This window comes from Mustela nivalis, assembly GCF_964662115.1.
Source record: "Mustela nivalis genome assembly, chromosome: 15".
NCBI lineage: Eukaryota > Metazoa > Chordata > Mammalia > Carnivora > Mustelidae > Mustela > Mustela nivalis.
Genome location: NC_139034.1, coordinates 55,585,648 through 55,602,835, shown reverse-complemented (window position 1 = coordinate 55,602,835; position 17,188 = coordinate 55,585,648). Strand labels below are relative to the sequence as shown.

General features: G+C 35.8%; 1 protein-coding gene and 1 long non-coding RNA gene across 2 annotated transcripts in view; both read right to left on the bottom strand.

Moving 5' to 3' along the window:
- The window catches only part of PIBF1 (progesterone immunomodulatory binding factor 1), a 197,436-nt gene that overhangs the window by 20,960 nt on the left and 159,288 nt on the right, over positions 1-17,188 (bottom strand). Inside the window, exons 15-16 of the mRNA XM_082701266.1 lie at positions 15,571-15,701; positions 7,856-7,940 (exon numbers count right to left, since the gene is read on the bottom strand). Of these exons, the coding sequence (XP_082557392.1) occupies positions 7,856-7,940; positions 15,571-15,701 (216 nt within the window). The remainder of the gene's footprint in view (positions 1-7,855; positions 7,941-15,570; positions 15,702-17,188) is intronic.
- LOC309849057 lies at positions 525-4,673 on the bottom strand. Its single transcript, XR_014303458.1, has 2 exons — positions 1,608-4,673; positions 525-1,379 (listed from the first exon to the last, which is right to left on the bottom strand). It is a non-coding gene; the product is annotated as an uncharacterized lncRNA (long non-coding RNA).

Sequence of the window (17,188 nt, the reverse complement as noted above, 5' to 3'; positions counted from 1 at the left end):
TTTCTTTGTCGAACTTTGAGAGAACTTCAAAGAATACATAACATTTGAATTGACTCTTGACACAGAAGGAAAAGAGAAAAAGGAACCACGACCATTAAGTTATGTGTTGTTACACACCAGGAATGTTACTATAGTATTTAATTCTCATATAGTCCTGCAGAGTAGACATTACCTTTACACACAAGGAAATGGGGTTTAGAGGGGGTAAATTATTGTCACAAGAATCCATAGCTACGAAGTAGTAGAGCTGTGATAGGACAGCTGTGATAGTCTTCTTGTCTGACTTTGGCTTTTCTCACAGTATTTAATATGGAGGTGACATAAAGAATATAAAAATTATTCCAACCTTACAATTTAACAAGTGCCCTGAACACATCCATACACATATATACTAGAAGGTAGAATGTAATTCTGGACCAATCCCATTGTCCATCTTCTCCATGTTTATACCTAGCACACTGAATGCTACTGGAGAAAAATTGCTCAAAATGATATGACTATAAACACATGGTGTTTCAACTTGGTTGTTATTGGATATTTCCATAATACATATCACTCATTTACTGTGAAGCTGTTTTTTTTTTTTAAGATTTTATTTATTTATTTATTTGACAGGCAGAGTTCACAAGCAGGCAGAGAGAGAGGAAGGGAAGCAGGCTCCCTGCTGAGCAGAGAACCTGATGCGGGCTGGATCCCAGAACCCTGGGATCATGACTTGAGCCAAAGGCAGAGGCTTTAGCCCACTGAGCCAGCCAGGCGTCCCACTGTGAAGCTGTTTCAAAATTCTATTTTCTTCAAAATTCTGATACTAGCAAATCTGTCATTAGAGCACAGCCATTGGATGGGAACTGCCTAAATTCTTACCACCAACCCTAGAAACTCATTTTTATCTTTACATAATCTTTATTTCTATCTTCAAAATGGAAAAGGTGCCCTCCTGTCTAAAATTAAATCCCATAACTTGCACTCTGGATCTCCTCCTCCCCCAACACTTTGCTCAATTGGTATCTTTCTCTTGCTTGTCCCTAAAATGTCTCTCTCCACCTGGCTCCTTCCCATCACTGTTTAAATTGGATACTCCCTATCGGTGAGAGGTTAAAGCTCTTGACCTCATGCCCCTCCCCTCATCATCCTATAGTCTCTGATTTAAATTACTTAAGGTTTATCTATCTTTCCTATGACTACTTTTCAACTTCTATTCATTCATTAATTCACTGCAGTCTGCTTTTTGGCTCCAGGAAAACTGATGTACCATCTCGTTAAGTTCAGTTGACACTTCCTTTTTCATCTTTGTTTGATTTGGCCCCTTGACAGACCATTGTCACTGGTCAGATTCTACTCTTATTCTGATGTTCTTGCCACTTCTCTGGTTATGGCACCTTCTTTTTTTTTTTTTTTTTTTTTTTTTTAAAGATTTTTTATTTATTTATTTGACAGAGAGAGATCACAAGTAGGCAGAGAGGCAGGCAGAGAGAGAGAGGAGGAAGCAGGCTCCCTGCTGAGCAGAGAGCCCGATGCGGGACTCGATCCCAGGACCCTGAGATCATGACCTGAGCCGAAGGCAGTGGCTTTACCCACTGAGCCACCCAGGCGCCCGGTTATGGCACCTTCTAATCTGTGTAAAATTTTTCCTCTGCCCATCCCTTAAATGTTGGTGTTCATCAAGATTCTGGCCTAGACCTTTTTCTGCTCTCATTCTATGTAGTTCAGTTACCAGTTCATTTAATTCCTTCCACATAAAGCACGATCTTTACTGGATATATCCACTTAGATATTTTTTTGAGCTTTTCTTCTCCAACTCTATTTCTCCCACATGCTTTGTGGCACCACCAGAAACCCAGGATGAAAGCCGAAACCTTGGGCATCAATCCTCATACCTACTACTCTTTTCAGCATTCCCTAGGTCCAGTCACCAAGCCCCATGATTCTCCTCTCTTTCTTTCTTTCTTTTTTTTTTTTTTTTTGATTTATTTATTTGAGAGAGAGTGAGAGAGAGCAAGAGCTCACAGAGGCAGAGGGAGAGGCAGACTCCCCACTAAGCAGAGAGCCTGATGTGGGCTTGATCCGAGGACCATGGGATCATGACCTGAGCCGAAGGCAGATGCTTAACTGACTAAGCCACCCAGGCGTCCCTGATTCTGTTTTCTAAACAGCTTTCAAATTAGTCCATTCTTGGTGGGCACCATCATCACCAGTCTGGTTCAAGACACCATCATAACTCACTGAAATACTGGAACGGCTTCCTAATCGGGGCTCTAACAATTACCCTTAATACAGTTTCAAAAGAAATCACAAAAGGGCTTTTACATTAGCTTCTTAAAATTAAGCACAGTATTCTAGTAGACATTTGGCTGATTAAAGATCCTTTTCCTACTCTTGAAAACTTATATTCTGAAGGCACATGATGAAATATATACACAGAAAAGCAGAAAGAGAATTTCCAAATCAGCAAATCTTACTTCAAAAAAGCAAAGATGAGTGGATAAAAATGGATGAAAAATGATAGCCACTTAAGAAGATTCTTGAGAGGTACACTCAACAAGAAAGAAGACATTTTAAGGAATTACATTTCTTATATTCAAAACTGAATGCTGAACTTGAAGCTCTGCTGCTGTTCTCCAAGAGCAAGATCCTATCAGTTGCTCTTTGGCTTTACCTCCTTTTTACCTTATTATTTAAGATTTATATTATTTTATATTTTTATACCTAAGGGGTCTTAGCATAAGTGAAAATATGTAAGGGTAAAAAAGATCACAACCTGCTTAAAGGAAACCGAAAAAGTTATTTGGAGGCATCAAAAAATGAAAGGAGAAAAATAGATTATAACACCTGGATAAGATATTCAGCTCTGAGGTTTTTTGGCAATTAAGATAAAAAGGAAACACATTAAATTACATAGTTTTCACTTTCTGACAAAAAGAAAGCATATAACCTTCATCTACAGAGGCAAAAACTTTCCTGGAACTAATGCAAGCAATAATTCATCATGAAATTCTTGTCTAAATGGGACTAAGGAAAAAAATCATAAACTTTTGCTTCAGAAAAAAAAAAAAAAGCATTTGCTTTTAGTTTTGACAGTAAGTATGTAATCATGGTTGAGCTCCTTAACTCTTATCAGCTTCAGTTTCATCTGTAAGAATGGGGACAATAAGATTTAATTTTGTGATATTTAACTTTGCTACTTTTAAAGTGAGTAATTAAGCACTAATATAGAAAATAAAACCCTTTAAGACCATGCCTCAATGTCCTAGAACTGTCAACTTAGAATTATCTCCTGTTTTTTTTTTTTTTATTTAACACATACTTGATAACTATGTAAATGAGTGGATGATCTCATTTCCTATTACATGACCACCTAAAGTCTTATCAGAACTAGATGACACTGCTTAAAAAGGTGGAGACAGTGGTGTCCAGTGCAAAGAAGACAATAAAAAATTCAAAATTTTGCATTTGATCACATGTGGATTTAAACTCAGAAAAATTTAGCTGATTAAAGCAGTGACTCATATTAGACAATTTTCCCAGGGACCTGCCTAGTGTGGGGCAAGCTCTCACGTGCACTGTGCATGACTCTGAGAATGGGCCTCTCCTACATTTTGTGCCCTAGGTGTTTGCTTGCCTCAGCTTAGTCTCAGCCCTGATTTTCACTTTTAAAAAAATTATATTTATCAGAGGTATTCTTATTCAACTGTTATTGGCTATTTTAAGCATTTGACTTTCAGAGCCATAAAATGAATAAATTAATTTTGCAGACTCTTCCTTCTCCTCCTCATGACCTGAGCCAAAGTCAGATGGTCAACCAACTGAGCCACTCAGGCACCCAGACTCTCCGTTTCAGGTCAGTATTTAAGTGAATAGTCAAGCATTGTCCTGGGTCATCTACCATTCTTTTTCCATAAAAGCAGTTTACACTTGCTTTTGTAGCTGCATGTTCTATTTAAGTTGGCTTTAAACTGTTTCTTGGAAAAAGATAAAAAATTTGTATTAAGTTTGTTTTATTAGACTTTAATTTTTATTTTGCTTTGAAAATAAAAAAGCTCCTTTTCTTTAGATGTACGGCATTAAGAAAAATCACAATGTTGGATTATTAAAATATAATTGTCAAAATGAAGATACTATCAAATATATGAAAGTTAACTGATAATTAGATATGCATCCTTGCAAATTTCATTGATGTCATTCAGTAGATTTATCTTGCTAGTACTTAATTTCCATGTTTAAACATACTTCCTTCTAAACTCATGTAATTCTCAGCCTACTAAATAGAACTTTTAGTTTTTATTTGGACTCATGAATAATGTGATTCCAAGCATGATGCACAAAATATTGAAAGTTGCTCATATATTTTTCAGAGTCTAGCACAATCTTCTAAAAACAAATGAGAATTGCCACTCTAAAAAAAATACTTGTTATGCAGCTTTAGAAAAAAGTTGGTATGCCTGAATGGACACCAGCAGTTTCTTTCTTTCTTTCTTTTTTTCTTTCTTTCTTTCTTTCTTCCTTTCTTTCTTTCTTTCTTTCTTTCTTTCTATCTATCTATCTATCTATCTCTCTTTCTCTCACTCTCTCTCTTGCTTTCTCTCTCTGTATCTTTCTTCTCTGAGAGTGTGCGTGAGTATGCGTGCAAGTGGTGGGGACGGGGGAGAGGCAGAGGGAGAAAGAGAATCTTTTATTCTTTTAAGATTTTATTTATTTATTTATTAAAAAGATTTTATTTATTTATTTGGCAGACAGAGATCACAAGTAGGCAGAGAGGCAGGCAGAGAAAGAGGAGGAAACAGGCTCCCTGCTGAGCAGAGACCCTGATGCGGGGCTCAATCCCAGGACCCTGAAACCATGGCCCAAGCTGAAGGCAGAGGCTTTCATCCCCTGAGCCACCCAGGTGCTCCAAGAGAGAGAATCTTTTTTTTTTTTTTTTTTTTTTTTTTTTAACTTTTTATTTTTTATAAACATATATTTTTATCCCCAGGGGTACAGGTCTGTGAATCACCAGGTTTACACACTTCACAGCACTCACCAAAGCACATACCCTCCCCAATGTCCATAATCCCACCCCCACCAAGAGAGAGAATCTTAAGCAGGCTCCACACTCAGGGTGGAGTCCAAGATGGGGCTAGCTCTCTTGACTCTGAGATCATGACCTCAGCTGAAATCAAGAGTCAGAGACTTAATTGACTGAGCCACCTAGACGCTCCTGTGATTACTGTTTCTTAAATATTCAATTTTTAAAGCATTTGTGAAAATCCACATAGTGAATGAATCAGGCTTCCCCAGTGAAGAAATAATTATTTGAGGGCAGAATCTTAGGGTCCAAGTGGTAGCAGATAAGGCCTGAAAGTCAGAGAAAAAGAATAAGTATCTTCAGAGAAGCTCTTCCTAGTTTGTATCACCTGTTGTTAGATCTGGTTATCTATGCAAAAGTCATCTCTCAAATCTAGTCCAGGGACACCTTCTTATCCCTTTTGCCTGTCATATAAAATACACCTTTAAGAGAACCTACTTCAAAGGCAATTTCTAAGACAGAGACAACCCTACAATTCCCTTGACACCATTTCTAGGATATGCACCTTTGAACTGCTTCTAGTAATATTCCCCAGTTCGTTTCTCTCAATAATATCCTTCCAATAATTTCTTCCCAAATTCCCGATATATCTTTCCCAGTCTAGGAAACAGTGTCTTCAGGATACTCATAAACAAATGATCTGTTTCGAGCATTTCTTTCTCTGTTAGGATAGCAAAATGGTAAAAACATTGCCAAGACAAGGCGTAAAAATGCACGAGACTAAAAAACTAGGCTTCACAATACCAACTGCTGGCGAGGATGCTGAACAGCTGGAACACTCATTCACTGCTGATGGGAACGCATAATGTATAGTCATTTTGGAGAACAGTTCGGCAGCTTCTTATAAAGTTAAATATACACTCTCCATAGGACCCAGAAATCCTGCTTCTGGGGTATTTACCAAGAGAAAAGGAAACATCTATATCTCTATCTATATAGATAGAGATATAGATATACTTTAAAGATTTTATTTAGTTGACAGCTTAAGAGGGAACACAAGCAGGGGGAGGGGGAGAGGGAGAAGCAGGCCTCCTGCTGAGCAGGGAGCCCCATGTGGGGCTCCATCCCAGGACCCTAGGATCATGACCTGAGCCAACGGGAGACGCCCAATGACTAAGCCACCCAGGCGCCCCAGGAAACTTATATTTACACCAAAACACGTACACAATCATTTATACAGCTTTATTATTTATAGAGGTCTCCAAATGGAAACAACTCAAATATCCATCAACTGGTGAATGGATTAAAGAACTCTGGTACATCCATACAATAGAATATTACTCAGCAACAAAAAGGAATAAGTGACTAATATTTGCAACAATATGGGTGAATCTTTTTTATGGTAAGTGAAAAAAGTTGAGTCTGAAAAGACTGGTAATTTCATTTATACAACACTCTGGGAAAATGTAATATGGTTTGTTGGAAAAGGCAAAACTAAAGGGATAGAAAACAGATCAGTGGTTTCTAGGACTGGAGTTGGGGAAAAGAGTCAATATTAAAGGGGCATGAGGGGCACCTGGGTGGCTCAATCATTAAGCGTCTGCCTTTGGCTCAGGTCATGATCTCCTGGGATTGAGGCCCACATCAGGCTCCCTGCTCAGCGGGAAGCCTGCTTCTCCCTCTCCCACTCCCCCTGCTTGTGTTCCCTCTTGCTATCTCTCTGTCAAATAAAGAAAATCTTTAGGGGCACCTGGGTGGCTCAGTGGGTTAAAGCCTCTGCCTTTGGCTCAGGTCATAATTTCAGGGTCCTGGGATTAAGCCCTGCATCGGGCTCTCTGCTCTGCGGGGAACCTGCTTCCTCCTCTCTCTGCCTGCCTCTCTGCTTACTTGTAATTTCTCTCTGTCAAATAAATAAATAAAACCTTAAAAAAAAACCTCTTTAGGGGCACCTGGGTGGCTCAGTGGGTTAGGCCGCTGCCTTCGGCTCGGGTCATGATCTCAGGGTCCTGGGATCGAGTCCCGCATGGGTCTCTCTGCTCAACAGGGAGCCTGCTTCCCTCTCTCTCTCTCTCTGCCTGCCTCTCTGCCTACTTGTGATCTCTGTCTGTCAAATAAATAAATAAAATCTTAAAAAAAAATCTTTAAAATAAAATAAATAAAATGGGCATGAAGGAATTTTCTGAAGTGATATAACTATTTTACATATTGACTATGGTGATGGTTACAAACTGGGTGTGTAGGTAAAAAAATCATAGAAATGTATGCTAAACAGGGCATGAATTTTACTGTATGTGTATCATATTTCAGTAAGTCCGCTTCAAAAAATAAGAAAACTGGGATTATCTCCTATTTACTAACTAACTGGCTTTACTCAAGCCACTTGAAACACATTTCACCTTTTATAAAATGAGGAATTTTATATTAGCTCTAAAAGATTTCTAGGAGAAATAAGAAAAAAATGCTTCATGGACTCTAAGCATACATAGAACATATGGACAATACAATGATAAGACAGAGATACACTAAAGAAATTTACTGTCTAGTGAGATAAGGAGGTAAAACAAATCATTATTAAGTAATATGGAAATTCAGTGACAGAAATTGAACAAGGCAATAAGGGGGCAACAAGAAGGGGCATTCCAGGAGTAAGAATTAACCCAAAGAATAAAGTATAAATTAATTCATAAAGAATAATGAAGCATATCACATATTCAATATAAAGGACCAGATGACAGTGAGATGCAAACATGAGAAGTCATTAATGCACACGGACAACTGGGATCTAGTAACCTTAATGCAATATGGACTCTGAAAAAGCTGAAAGTAAAAATTATGACAAAATGAAAAAAGTACCTCACGATGATTTAGAAGTTGTTCTAAATCTAATGCCATTTGGTTCTTCATCTGTAATAGAGCTGACTTTTCTTTATTTAAATTGCTGAAAAAAAAAAAACACCAAGTTTTTAAGAAGTCATCATATTGGTGTAAATTTCATTAGTAAATAGTAAATAGCAAAAGGCTAAAGACAAATCTAACAAATCTGTTTGAATTAAAGAGAAATTAAATTTATAGTCCATAAAGATAGCAGACCAGCCACCATAATGTTTGATTTCATCAACAGCTAATTGTTTTCTAAGAAGACTTTTTCTTTTAATAATCATTTGACAGTGCAAATGAGATGTGTTCTGAGAATCCTTTCCTGCCTGGTAAGGGCATAAAAATTGGTGTTTGTTTGTTTGTTTGTTTTTTTTAAAGATTTTATTTATTTATTTGACAGAGAGAGATCACAAGTAGGCAGAGAGGCAGGCAGAGAGAGAGAGGAGGAAGCAGGCTCCCTGCTGAGCAGAGAACCCGACGCGGGACTCGATCCCAGGACCCTGAGATCACGACCTGAGCTGAAGGCAGCGGCTTAACCCACTGAGCCACCCAGGCGCCCCAAAAATTGGTGTTTTAAAGATGATTATTTACTCCTGAAATGTAAAAATGATGAAGTGGGATTTATACAAAAGCTAAAAAGTATGTTTGGGGAAAATATTAAAACTCAAGACACTGGAAGTCAAATTAAAACATTTATCCTTAAAACAAAAAGTAGCATTTTATAATTGACCATGCACTAAATTACAAGGCATATAATTAAGTTAGACAAATGAATCAGATATTCAGTCTGTGATTAACAATTTTTGCCTCCAAATTCTTAGTTCTATCTTTAATTTCTAAGTCTGTGTCAAGAGTTTGCCTTTGACAGGACCAATTTTCTGATAGGAAAGGGTAAGAAGCCTAAACAGAAGAACACATTAGGATTTTAAGAGAGAAATATTTGAGGCCTGTCTTGTACTGTCTGGAGTTTTATTATTCAACATATAAAAATTAATTAGAACCACTTAATGAAATACTCTTTGAAAGTCACTGGAATGAATCTCCTCAGCACCACATCAAGACTTAAGAAAAGCAACAATGAATCAAAACAACATAATTTCATAAATATCAAAACAAAATCTGTGAAGGTAAAATTAGTGAGGATTGTTTTGTTGAATAGGTAAGATGTTTTAAATTATTCTTTAAGAAAATGGAAAGCCACCAATTTTTAAAATATCAGGCAGTTTTTTTTAATATTCAAGAACAGTATTAAGTATTCTGAAAGAACTGGTAATTCTATGGACTTAAGAGGAAAAAACTCACATTCTCCTTTTTCCTAGTAACTGAACTTCCCCAAGGAAGCACCATAATTTGTCCTCTGAGAGAAAAACAAGATGCAGTTCTGACTTCTGCTTCCAACTGTGACACTGACTCAAGTGTTTGCTATAAAGCACAGCACACAATCACCCTACTAAGCCTCAGTTTTCACATCTGTAAAAGTGGAAAACAATACTCATGTATGTCAAAGGGATATATGAATTACCTAATGAATGAGTAAATAAAGAATCAAACATATAAAACACAACATAAATGCCATATGGTATTACTAATTTAGATGAAATACAGGTATTGGAGAAAAACAGTAATTAAATGCCACATAGGTTAGCAGCTCAGCAGAAAAACAGACTGACTTTCAGAATTAGGCATCAGAGAGCCTACTGAGCCTTGGACTTGAAAAGAACTAAATGACATAAAGGTAACTGAGTATCAGATTCTGCCAGAGCACTGCAAAGTATGGTAAAGATCAGATGTTTCTGAACTGTAGCATTCAAGTATTTTTTAAAATTAAATTAAACATCCAGAACAGAGGAATAGGATTTTTGAGGAACAGAAGTGTATTAACAATATGCATGTATACATGTTAATGCTCATATACATGTTACATACATATACTACGTAAACATACACTCACAGGCAGTACACACACACACACTCTCTCTCTCTCTCAAATACCAACAGGACCGTAAAGAAAATGTGTGCAGGGGCTCCTGGGTGGCTCAGTCATTAAGTGTCTGCCTTCAGCTGGTGATCCCCAGGTCCTGGGATCGAGCCCCACATTGGGCTCTCTGCTCAGTGGCAAGCCTACTTCTCCCTCTCCCACTTCCCCTACTTGTGTTCCCTCTCTCACTATGTCTCTGTCAAATAAAGAAATAAAATCTGAGGAAAAAAAAAAGAAAATGTGTGCAATAGGAACGGAATGTTGATGAAATAAAGGATCTGACTAGGTAATCTGTTAGAAATGCTTCATATGTAGTGCTTAATTTTTTCCAGGATAAAGGAAGTATTCCATATTTAAATAGCAAAAATATCTGTACAATATAGAATAAAAGGTGGGTGGATAAACTGGTTCACAGAGCAACTCTGTTCTATCTGTAAGACGTGGGTTTATTGCAAACAGTACAGACGCCTCAGACAATACTTGGGTATATATTTTCAAAGTCTCAGCCTTCTCTATAATACACTCTTAAACCACAAGGGAGACCATCTTCAGCACGCGGGTCTCTAAAACTGCATATGATGATTATTATACTCTGTGTTCTTCCAGTGTGTATGTAATTACTCAATTGAAGTTTAGTCTCCATAAGACGTATTTCATAACAGTGGAAATTTACCTTTAAAAATACAAAGCTTCCATGCGTGACTCATAAAGCAACTACAAAACAAATCTCCTTATAAGCACATCTACCGTGAATGGTATATTACACCCATAACTGTTCAATTCACTGTTAATTATTACTCAGAAATTCGTCTTTATGGCTCTGTGTCACCTGCTATATGAAAACATATTCCTGATATAATGTACTTTAACTTCCTGGATCAATATACCCTGGCTTAGCCTCACAAGGCTAAGTAGTCTTTTCTTCTTAAACTACTAGTTAAGAATAAACTGAGAACTGACAATGGGAAAAGGAAATTTATGCTAAGTATTCTCTTTCTGTGCTTCCTTCAGTTCTGGGCCATAGATCAAACTACATAACTCAGACGGTCTCTGGTGGCTCGGTAGAGGAGAGTTTAACAGTACTACCTTTAGAATGGATTATTACTTTAATGATAGGGAAATTTAAAGTACTTCATAGTGATAACTCAAATGCTAGCTTTTAATGTGTTCATAATGATTTCATTTTGGTACCTATTTACTCTAACCTTTCTAGACACTGAATATAAATAGGTAAATTTGCAAGTTGGGGGTTGGTATAGTGGCATTGTTTTATTTTCTAAGACAATGATAAAATTATTCAGTTCCTTAAAGAGCTTCTATTGTATAAGCTAGAGACATATTTTAAAGAGTAATCATTTAACTGAAACCATAAAACTCCTAAGAGAAAACATAGGCAATAAACTCTGGGACACCGGTTATTTTTTTTGGATCTGTCTCCTCATATAAGGGCAGCAAAAACAGACATAAATAACTGGAACTATATCAAACTAAAAAGCTTTGAAATAGGGAACGAAACCTTCGACAAAACAAAAAGGCAACCTATAGATAGATGAATGGATAAAGATGTAGTGTGTACACACACACACACACACACACACACGGGAATATTAGTCTGCTATAAAAAAGAATGAAATCTTGCCATTTGCAAGAAGATGGGTGGACCTAGAGGTATTATACTAAATAAATTTAGTAAGATAGAGAAGGACAAATACCTCAGGATTTCACTTTCACATGGAATCTCCAAAACAAAACAAATGAACAAACAAAACAAAACAGAAAGACTCATAAATACAGAGAACTGGTGGGTGCCAGAGGGAAGGGTGGGTGGTTTGGACAAAACAGGTGAAGGGGATAAAGTGGTGCAAACTTCCAGCTATAAAATAAATAAGTCATGGGGATGAAAAGTACAGCATGGGGAATACAGTCAATAATACTGTAATAAGTTTGTATGATGACAGATGGTAACCACACTGGGGTGAGCATTTCATAACATATATAAATGTTTAATCCCTGTGTTGCACACCTGAAATTAATATAATATGGCATGTCAATTATACTTCAATTTAAAAGGTAATCAATTCATGTAAATATTCCTTACAATTAAAATCAACACCTAGCAAGAAGGATAGGCCTTTTTAAGACATGATTACTTGGTAATTGTTTTGAATGGGACATCTGATGTTTAAATTTCAAATTAATGAAGGGCAAAAGGAAAGGAAGTAATATTTACTGAGTTTCTCCCATGCACCAGAAGCTTTGCATATGTTATTTCATTTAAATTTCACATCTAACCCTTGATGTTCATACCAGTAGCTGTAATTTACAGGCACATCTATCATGAGAATAGAAACTGGCTGATGTGTATTCAAAGTCCAGGATAATTCCTCTACATTTGAAATGTCATTGGCTCCAAGTAAGAGAGATGGTAGACAGACTGTGGACTGTCAGGTAGACTGACTTGTGGACTGGCCTATTTCATTCATGTCATGTGGGTACGTTTAACAGCATCTCTAGGGCCATAATTAAACTACTAAAAGCACCTTAATTTTTCACATTAAAAGGTAGTTGATTCAATTAAGAGCAAGATTTCATATCCTGTGACATACTAGTTCAGAATCGATTAAAATATTTATATAGCGAGTTCATGAAATGTAGCTTTAAAGGATCCAGATTTTAGCACAAAAATATTTTTTATAGTTACTTTTGTAACTGACATAGCTTTCATGATGATGTTGCTGTTATTAAGGGAGTCTTAATTTTTGTCAAAATTCAAAATATTTTGAGAAATGTAATTTCTCATTTTTAAGATAACTTTCAACATAAACATTTGTTTCATGTAAGATAAATACTAATAATAGCAAACATTTACACAGCATTCACAATGTGTAGGCACAGTGCTATACATATTACAAAGATTACATTGTTTAATCCTCAGAATAACTATATGAATTAAGTGCTGCTAGTACTAGAGTATCACTCGCATTTCACAGATAAGAAAACTGGCTCTACTGTCCAATAACAGAGCCATTAACTGGCCACAGGTGGCAATTAAAATTAACTTAATTAAAATAAAAAATTTAGTTACTCATATGGGTAGTGGCCCTACTGGACAGTGCAGAAGACATGGAGTATTTTTACCATTACAGAAAGTTCTATTGGACAATGGAGGTTTAGCGAGTTTAATGGACTGGCTTTAACTCAAAACTAAGTATTGAGCTAGATTTAAACCCATGTAACCTATCTATAGAGCCTGTACTCCCTTTTAAAATCTGTTTTTTAAAAACAACTTTATTTGGAATATTTCGAAAGAAGAAGGAAAATATAACAAACCCACAATTATCTACCACCTACCTTTAGCAATTATCAATTCATTAAAGCTCCACTTAAGGCACTCTTCTACACTATTTTTTTTTTTTTTTACTTCTCTTCCTTAATCATATGAGTTAATGAAAAATTCTCCCTTATTCAGAATAGAACATAGGGAGGCAGTATAACATAATGGTTAGGAGTATAGAATTAGGAAGCAGACAGACCTGGATTCAAATTTTGACCCGACCACAAAGCTGTATGTACATTCTTAGATAACAAGTTGCTTAATTTCTTTAGGGCTGAACTTCATCTTGTTTCCTCCTATAGGTATTATTTTTCTCTATATTAAGTCTTTTCAACTCTTAAGTCTTAGTAAAATAAATACTCAAATTTATTTGAAGGTAACTGTGAAAAGGTAATTTTATCACAGGACTTTAATGTTCCTGCTCCAAGATTAAAAAAGTAAAAGGAGATTCTATCCAAAATTTCAAATATATTATAGGAAGAAATACATAATATAGGAAGCAAAATTTCTATTTAGGGTTCTTCCCTCAATTTCCTTAAGATAATCAAGTGTCTAGTGAGTGATAAAACATAATTTCTATTGCCCCCAATAGCTACTTACAGAAGAACTGCTTAAGTGATTCACTGAATTATTTTAATTAATTCCTTAATTTGGTTTATTTACTTTTAATAAATTTAATTAATGTAGGTTATATATATTCTAAATCTAATTTTTAACTTTAAAATTAATCCAGGAGTAAATTATTATTTATATTGACATTTGCAGAAATGTGATTTAAAATTATTTTATCATATCATCCTAAAATTAAAAATTAGGAGTAAAGTTTTGAATCAATTATTTTGGTTGGGTTGAAACAAGAGAAGGTAATTATTCTGATTCTTCAGAGAGAACACCCACTCATACATGGTTATATACCTTAGGAAATCTGAATTTAATAACTATAGTCTCCTAATTATTTTTCAGTTCCTTAATTTAACAGTTTCTATTCCCATCTATTTCTCTGCTTCTACATTTATGAATTGGTTAATAATTTATCTAAGTTATTCTAACAATCTTAAAATCCAATAACTGAGCCAACTAATCAACCACCCATGAGTTAAAACATCTTTCTGTATAACATCATTCTTTCACTTCAACTTAAAAAGACTAAAATGATTATATAGGTGAACAGGTAAGGAATCTGAATGACTATTAAATGGAACAAGTCTTTTGGGTAAGGGGTCATGTAAGAAAACAATTTCAGTTGAAGGAAGTGAAAGGGATTTATTTACATTTAGGTAATTCATGGGCTACCTCATGTAGAGTCAGGGGAAGAAAAGCCTAAAAAATTGCTTGGCAAAGTCAACAGAATCTAAGCAAATGTGTATATTTTGTGTGTTTAAAAAGTTATTTTTGAGGGCGCCTGGGTGGCTCAGTGGGTTAAAGCCTCTGCCTTTGGCTCGGGTCATGATCCCAGGGTTCTGGGATAGAGCCCCACATCAGTTCTTCTCTCTCTCTGCGGGCCTCTCTGCCTACTTGTGATCTTTCTCTCTGTCAAATAAATAAATAAAACCTTAAAAAAAAAAAGTCATTTTTTGGGGGGGTGCCTGGGAGGCCTAGTTGGTTAAGTGTCCAACTCTTGGTCTGGCTAAGGTCATGATCTCGGGGTCCCTGTTCAATGTGGAGTTTGCTTGAGACTCTCTTTCCCCCTCTTTCTCTGCTCTTTCCTCCTGCTTTCTCTCTCTCTCTAAAATAAATAAATAAATCTTAAAAAATAAAAATAAATGTCTCTGTAGAGAAGACTCAGGAATTTTTACTTCCTATAAAGTTCCCTAAATGATCCTGATGTATCTTCCCTCTGCATCTCCCCCACCCAATGTGCGCGCTCTTTCTCTCTCAACTATACAAATCTTAAAAAAAAAAAAAGGTCATTTTTGGGGTGCCTGGATGGCTCAGTCAATTAAGTTTCTGACTTATAAACTCAGCTCAGATCTTGATTTCAGGGTCATGAGTTTGAGCCCTGTGATGGGCTCCACACTGGGCATGGACCCTACTGAAAAAAGAAAAAAGTCATTTTGACTCCACAAATGGTATCTGATTATATTCCTCTTCTTCCTTTGGTCAAGAATTCTAGGGAAACGAGGACAGAATAGCTGCTTATATCTGAGGGCTGGTGGAGTGCTTTGTTAATAAGCGCATTATTATTTCCAGGCTAAGACTTCTGATCACAAGGTGGAATGTGAATAACTAATGTGACCCAGTTTCTCGAAGATAAATTACATTTAAGACCATGTTCACTATTTACATTTTTCTTCATAATTTACAAACTTAATTCATGGATAGCAGTATTATGCTTACATTGCCTTTATAATTCAAATAAAAGATTTATAAACGATTTACCTGACATCCTTCTCAAGTTGTGTAATACACTCCTTCAGGGAATCAATCTTAGAATCTCTCTGACGCACTGATTCAATGAGGTATCTGTAAGGCTGTTGAGTCTGGTTTAACAGAGAATTGGCCCTGTTAAGCTAAAGAAAAACAGATTTCATGAAAATCTAAAAAATTTTTACAAGAAACTAAGGTTATCCAAAATGCTGTAGCATGGACACAGTACTCCAAAACTCCCTTACATGAATTACTCAGAAAAGTGTTTCCTATGTAACTTTGAAGGTTTTAAAACTTATTAATCAATATAACTATTCTTTATGATAATAACAAGTAATAAATTAATAGGAAAGAAAAATTTCATTTTATTTTTTTTTTTTAAAGATTTTATTTATTTGACAGAGGTTACAAGTAGGCAGAGAGGCAGGCAGAAAGAGAGAGAGGAGGAAGCAGGCTCCCTGCTGAGCAGAGAGCCCGATGCGGGGCTCTATCCCAGGACTCTGGGATCATGACCCGAGCCGAAGGCAGAGGCTTTAACCCACTGAGCCACCCAGGCGCCCCAGGAAAGAAAAAGTTTAAATAAAATATGAATTACTACCAATTTTAGGGGTGGGTCACCTCAATGTTTTGCCATTTTTTGGTGTGAGAAGATATGTAACATAAAATTTCTCTCTTTTAATAAATATTCTTTAGCTAAAATAAAAATCTTTTATTTGAGCTTTCTTTATTAAAAATAACATGACATTATAATTTAGCATTTTTCTCATGTCTTCATATTTCCTTCCATCTTTATTTATAAAATTGAAGAACTGTAGCTAAATCATTATGTATAATGAAGTTTCTAAGAAATTATAGTTAAAATATAAATAATATAAAATTAGCATTTTAACCATTTTAGTGTACACCTTCAGTGGCATTAAGTACATTCACAATGTTGTGTAACCATCACCAGTATCTATTTCTGGAATATTTTTATCAGTTGCAACAAAAGTATCCATTAAGTAAAAACATGCCCCCCCATTCTACTATCTGTCTCTATGAGTTTGCTTATTCTAGATATATAAGGGGGATCATATAATATTTGTCATTTTGTCTGCTTATTTCATTAATGTAATGTTTTCAAGATTCATCCATTCTGTACCATGTGTCAGAATTTCATTCCTTTCTATGGTTAAATAATATTCCATTGTGTGTTTTTTCACCTGTTGATGAATATTTGGGTTGTTTTCACTTTTTGGGTATTGTAACTAACGTTGCTACAAATAGTGTTGTATAAATATTTTGAGTTCCCACTTTAATTCCTTTGGTGTTCTACTCAGGAATGCAATGAAACTGCCAGGTTCTATGGTAATTATATATTTTTTTTCTATATTTTACTTTCTGAGGAACTGGCAACTGTTTTCCACGGAGGCTGCCTCATTTTACATTCCTATTAACAATGCACTTGGTTCTACTTTCTTCACATCCTCACCAACACTGTTATTTCATGTGCCTATTGGCTGTTGTATAGCTTATTTGGAGAAATATCTATTCAAGTATTTCACCTATATTTTAATTAGGTTGTCTGCTTTTTTGTTGTTGGGTTGTAGTAGCTCTTTTATGTTCTGGATATTCCTTATTTGACATATGA